Below are 6,550 nucleotides of genomic sequence, written 5' to 3'. Positions count from 1 at the left end.
TTGATCTCTATCGTAATCGACAAATGGATTGAGAGACTATCTTTCAAAAAAAGAATGATAATTATTAAGTGCTGTTATTACATGCTAACAGGCCTCCTGTTGTCACAGGGGTGAAAACTGCTGTTATTTGAAATAAAATCTTAATTTTATTGTTTATTTTATTAAAATCTTAAATAAATCGATGTTTTAAATTTAAAAAAAGAATAATCTGTCGTATCATTATGCATGGTCAGCCTTGGTTAAAATATTTAATGTGATTTCCAGGAGTTAAACCCTCTGTGGACAAAACGCAATAGCAGCACAAGCACCTTTTTTGCTGAAAGCTAAACATGAGCATAAATCTTAAAGGAGACGCCTTTTTGCAGGCCCTCACATGGAGTGTGTGCAACAATAGCCAACATGCGGCTGCTTTGTGTCAGCTCACATTAAAGCTGCAGCATGCTGAAGGCCTTTTCCTTTCAAACATCAATCAGACATCGTGTGTGACATAATTTAAATCGTATTTTTTTTACTGCTTTTGAAACTTTGCACATTATGTACATGAACCTTGGTAAAACAGATTAAATAAATTAAAGATGAATCAATCAATACAAAACTATAATGTTTTCTATGTGGCTAAAACACACTTTTGGACGAGTATACAACAAAAAGAGCCTAAAAACCCTGTTTCACAGCGTATCAACACAACAAAAATAAAAAGATATGTACAAAATACAGTGACGACTCCGCTGTTCACCCACAACCACCATTATTATCTTTTTTTTTTTTTTTATCTTGGGCCTTTTTTCACATAACATCGGGGCTTTGCTTGCTGTAGTGCAGCGAACAGCACAGTGTCGTTATTTCATCACGCTTACAAAATGAACACAGACAGAAAAAGAAAAATAGTCCGAATAACTTAATTTAAATAACAAACAGACAGAAGCATCAGAGTGGAAACTTGAGGCTTTGCACATTAGCTGGGGTGAGATTGAAAGTATTTGGTCAACACTCATTAATGGCCTTTAATCTGTGAATGGATGATGGTTGATTGTTGTCACCGTACAGCTGAACAACAGAATCACACAGGGGTTTTAAAATAAAAAAAACAGGAACAGACAGAAAGGTGATCAACAGCAGCCTCCAACCACCACAAGCTTGACATGGTGCCTTCAAGGTCCCCATGGTTCTCCCTTCATCTCTGCTTGCCCCCCCCCCCGGGGTGTGGAGGCCTCAGCCGGCGGGACACATGCAGCAAACCTCCAGGCCGGGTATTGGCTGTTGTTGATGTTGTGCATCATTCATTATTAAGCCTTTCACCATCATCCTGATACAGAGGTCTCTGCTCACATGAGCTGTGCCTGTTGCATAGACTCTTGGTGCGGGCTAGGGTACCACGAGGTGTAGCTGGGGATGTAAGATCCGGGGGAGCCAACTGAGGTCTTCACGGTTGTCGGGGAGCTCCAGATGGGAGTGGATACAGAGGGTGAACTGGCGGACAGTCCGCGACTGCTGGCAAGAGCGTTGGTGTCAATGGTTCCCCCACCTTGTTTCATCAGCTTCTTGAATTTGGAGCGTTTATTCTGAAACCAGATTTTTACCTGAAATCAAAACACAAAGAGGGGGATCAGAAATACATTCAATCAACCCACACCAACAATATACATGCTTTAACAAAGCATTAGGATGAAAATTATTATGGCAAGATAGGCCAATTAATAACAAAGCTTGAAATTAAAAAAATAATAATCAAAAACACACATGGTGTCAAAAACTAGGACTGCGGGGCAAATCCAGTCTGTCAAGTGTCCAGTTCAATCATGTCAATGACTCCTCAAGATATACATTTTTTTAAGGGCTAAATAGTTGAACTGTATGTTTTTTTTTTTTTTTTTTTGGAACATATTTGAACACTACAACATTCATAATGTATGATTAAAATGCATAATTCCAGAATTGACAGATTTCTGTAAAAAGCCTAAAGCCTCAATTAAAATCAATACAGAAATATAATTCAATATGAATTACAGATTTGTTTGTTGTTTTTTAAATTCTTCCCCACAAATTTGAATATCCTGTTATTTTAGTAAGTGTCTTTTTTTCTTTTACAATCATAAAATATTTCTATAAGACTTGCATAATTACATTATTATTATTTAATATTAATTGGTTGTGTGTGTTGTAAGAATTTATTTAAAAAATAAATAAATAAAATTATTATACTGTATTTTATTACCCCTAAGACAGTTAGGAATATATTGTAATTAATAGCACATATGGTATTCTTTATATGGCCAATATATATTAAAATAGTTTAAAAAATAAAATAAAATTTGCCCCCTGAATGACATAAATTTAACTCCTGTATTAAAATTGAATTTCATGAAGAAATGAATGAAAATTTAAATGAATGTTAAATTTGTTTCCGAATCATTCCAAATGTATTATTATTATTATTACATGTGTTTGACTTGCCTGTGTCTGGGTGAGACCCAGTGAAGCAGCCAGCTCAGCTCTCTCTGGTAACGCCAAATACTGGGTTTGTTGAAATCTTCTGTTGAGCGCCTGCAGTTGTAAACTGGAATAAATAGTCCTTGGCTTTCTGATCTTTTTTCCTTTCCCGTTGAATCGAACCTCTCCGCCTTCCACCACCGTGTTTTTCTCCGTTTCTGGCGCTGGATGAAGAAGAAGAAGAAGAAGAAAAAAAGACAGAGAATCACAGACTGAACATAATAAACATGTTGCTGCGCAGCATTGAATACACCCGCGCTACTTTTACAGCCTGTACTTTAGGTATAATTACACTTAATTGCATACATTGTTTATAGCGTTACGCAATAAATAATTGCCAAGCCTAATTCCACATCTGGTCCTTGTGTTTTTTTCCTGTTCTTTCCCCCCCTCCGCGCTGTGGAGCTGCAGACGTGAAGGACGCACTTACCTGGGTCCTCTAACCGGGTCTGTGCGAGTCCTGAGCTGTTCTGGTAGCTCTGCACCGAGCTCAGATACGGACTGGAGGAATGGCTGCCCACGGAGTTCACGTACGGATAAGCCAGAGATCTGGGAAACGACGACACCGCCGGACTGTAGCTGTCGTGCTGCGTGTGGCCCGCGGAATGTAAACAGTGCATGGGATAATGTCCGTGAGACATGGAGGAAGGAGACATTTGTTGACTCGGAGGTCCAAACTCCATGAAAACGGATTTTCCTGAGGCAGGGCTGTTCAGACCTTCTGGGATCGTAGTCATTGTCATCTCTTCTGTTGGATCCGCGTCGTCGTCGTCGTGTGTGATGCTTTTTTCTCGGTGAAGAACGATGAGTCCCAATTTAAGACGAGCTGATTTTTTCTCTTTCCATTCATAAGAAAATGTGGCGAGTGCCCCCGTGAAAAGTCCCAGGGAAGGATGCTGTGGACCAAAGACAAACTCGCTCAAAAGGTTTGAATCTCGGACTCATGAATATTCATCAAAGACGGCCCTGATTGGTCCACTCCCTCCAAGAGGGAATCCGATTGGTGGAGCTGGGGTTGGGTCCGAAGAGCCTTAAATAAAGTCAAGGAAAAACCACAAAAACCTCAGCTTTGCTTTTGACATGTCAAGATGCACCATAATACTACTAATATTATTACATCATTACTAACCATTAGGACACCATTATATTTTTGTTACAGTAATGGGCTCGTGAATACTGGCGTTTGTAAAGCCACACTTTTAAAATTAAATTATATTCCCCGCGTCCTCGTTAAAGCTACCCTGGCCACATTGATTAAAGGTTTTTTGATTAAAACTCCATCAGAAGGGAGGGGTATTAGCATAACAGTGGCATTCAATTTTCATAAGTAGATGCGTAATTATCCATGTATTTAACACTCGGAGTCTTGGTTACACCTGCAGGCACAAAGGCAGGTAAATCTGCTTTGTGTCGGTTTGATGTAAAGGCCATGGAATTCTTTCTTATTACACTGGGGGAAAAATAAATGCAACAACTGCTTCCTACACAGCCATCAATACAGAGAAGTCTTAATTAACTGTGAGGTCATTATGTGTAATTTAACATATGTTTAAACCTGTGTGGAAAAAGGCGCTGGACAGTGATGGATTTATAGTTTCTTGCCTTTGCGCGCATGTAAAAGCTAATTTATTTAATGCATTTTAAAGGATTTTTAAGCGCATCCCTTGCAGCTGTATTATGGTAATTCAGAGTCTTGTTTAAAAAATTAAAAAATAAATAAAAAAACACCTTTTGGCAATTGGAAACAACCTATAAGAGGATGAGGTGCAACAGCAATTACGCACGGACATTTAATTGAATTTATTGGACTATTACACAATTAAACACAGGTTTTCTGTGCATTTTAATTGACCAAATTTAAATTTGGTGACAAAAAAAAAAAAAAAAAAAAAATTAGTTCATCCACTTACTTAAACAATCAGGTGATGGTAAAGTATAGGTGCGTCATCCTGGATCGAGATGGGTCTGTAGGACTCTCATGGCCAAAGCAGAGGAAAGTCTCCATTTCATCTTTTTTTTTTTTCCTCCCGCGCATTTTCTTGCTCTTCTCCCGGTTCCTGCAGAGCACCAACACCGACTGGTTGCTCCATCCGCACTAGTCCCCTCCGTCTCCACCTGAATAGCAAACTAAAGGCAGTTAAATTCCCTCACTGTGATTATCAGTCTAATTACATAATTGAACTGAAAACAGAAGGAGCAAGTTGCAAAAAAAAAAAAAAAAAAAAAATGTGTTATCAAAAAATGCGTGCAGCGCTGACATCACTGCGCCTGCATGTACCACAATGTGCACAGACGGCTGCAGATGTGCCTGGATTTAAAGATTTTTCTGTGAAATATTAGGCTATAACCGAAAGCCCGGTCCATGTCCCCCCTTTAAAATAGACCAATTTGAAGTAATTTCTCCGGAATTACTTTGGGGGGAAAAAATGCTTCAAGATTTCCTCTATCAACAACGACCATGATAATGGCAGTACAACCAATAATTATCATCTTCCAGAACAGAGGACAGATTTTTATGGGTACTTGGTGGGTGCGACTGATAACTGTCATTATTTTTCCTCACGATTATAGTATCTACACAGGGCTTGTGAGGAAAAACCCTTAACAGAAAAATAGGCCAAATTTGCAGAAGATAATGTAAAATAATAGCAGGGGGTTTGCTGCTAATAATAATAACAACAATAATGGCCTTCATTGTATCAATACATTTCTAGTATTTTATTGTTTATGTATTTATTAATCACAGGATTCTTATGATGCCATGAGAGGGTTTCTTTACCCTGACAGTGTCATCACTTTTATTAATAATATGAGGTCCTCTCCAGCAGCATCAGCAGGGCTCCAACTGGACACACTAAAAATAAAGTCATCCATGTGTGAAGGCTGCAGGGCTCATTAGGACTGAGTATCTCATTGGCTGTGGGGGTTTTAACACCTGCTGCTCTTCACCTGCAGGATGGTGCAGAGCTGGAGACAGGAGAGAAAAAGATGGAGGGATGCAGATGAATTGAAAAGGCCAAAATGTCATATTTCATTTTATATTTGACAGAAAGCACCGTCACTGTCATGCATTATGCATTATTCTCCTTTGAACTTCATTCTTTCCCATTTATTTAAACATTTATCAATAAAATGATTAAATTGTGATAGAAAAAAAAATATATCAATATTCCTCCCATCTGATCAGAAACCGGTGCACGCTTATCATCACAAACACTATTTCGATTTTCATATAAAATATACTTCTGCAGTTTAATTTCCTTCCAAACGTGTTCAATTTCCTCAACAAATGGGAACATATATTTCAGCATTTCCATCCACTCCCCTCCAACTATAGGAAGGCTGTATTTCACATTTAATCAAACCAATGAATGAATTTCTCTTTGTTCTGCTTTGCTTCCCTCTGTCATCCTGCAATTTGTGGCCTCAACGCAAACCACATGCACTATACAATTAACTCCATTCACTTCCAGTTTTTTCGTGTTCAATGTGGCATCAAAATGTGAATAGATTTTTTTTTGTTTTGTTTATATATAAATATATTATATTCATCAGGTGATTGATTGCATTTATTGGGAAGAAAAATAAATTTGGTCATGGATTTAAAAACATAATAAAATAATGTGCAAATTTAAGCCTCTGCATTAGAATTTAGTGATTTTTTTTTTTTCATTTTTGTTACTGTTAAATAAAAAAATCATTGATAAAAAATACATTGTTTTATGATTTTTCTTTCTCAAACTATTTAATATTTTCTCATCATATAGAAACATGTTCATCTAATTTCTATTTTATTGTGATTTAGTGCTGCATCAAAAGATAATTGGAAGGATTATTTAAAAATATAGTTATTTTACATATAAGATATATTGAAAACAAGCACTTGTTTTGTTGTATTTCTTTGTGAAAAGAATAATAATGATTATATTCTGTATGTTTTTAGGTCCATCAGCTCGTGTCATGTGGCTTCCATGAAGCTCCTGCAACTCAAAGCTACAAATCTACACTTTTGGACATTTTTGCTGCACGTGTGTGGGAAAAAAAAATACACATCCAAGTC

The 6,550-nt window shown here is 37.4% G+C and overlaps 1 protein-coding gene across 1 annotated transcript; it reads right to left on the bottom strand.

The window, feature by feature from the left end:
- Positions 1-488: 488 nt before the first annotated feature.
- On the bottom strand, positions 489-3,255 carry dlx1a (distal-less homeobox 1a). The gene is made up of 3 exons (XM_028436363.1): positions 2,921-3,255; positions 2,455-2,654; positions 489-1,580 (listed from the first exon to the last, which is right to left on the bottom strand). The coding sequence occupies exons 1-3, from the start codon at positions 3,231-3,233 to the stop codon at positions 1,326-1,328; spliced, it is 768 nt and encodes a 255-aa protein (XP_028292164.1). The 5' UTR covers positions 3,234-3,255; the 3' UTR covers positions 489-1,325.
- Positions 3,256-6,550: the final 3,295 nt, after the last annotated feature.

Source organism: Gouania willdenowi, chromosome 21 (assembly GCF_900634775.1).
Source record: "Gouania willdenowi chromosome 21, fGouWil2.1, whole genome shotgun sequence".
NCBI lineage: Eukaryota > Metazoa > Chordata > Actinopteri > Blenniiformes > Gobiesocidae > Gouania > Gouania willdenowi.
This window is presented reverse-complemented; position numbering and strand designations above follow the sequence as displayed.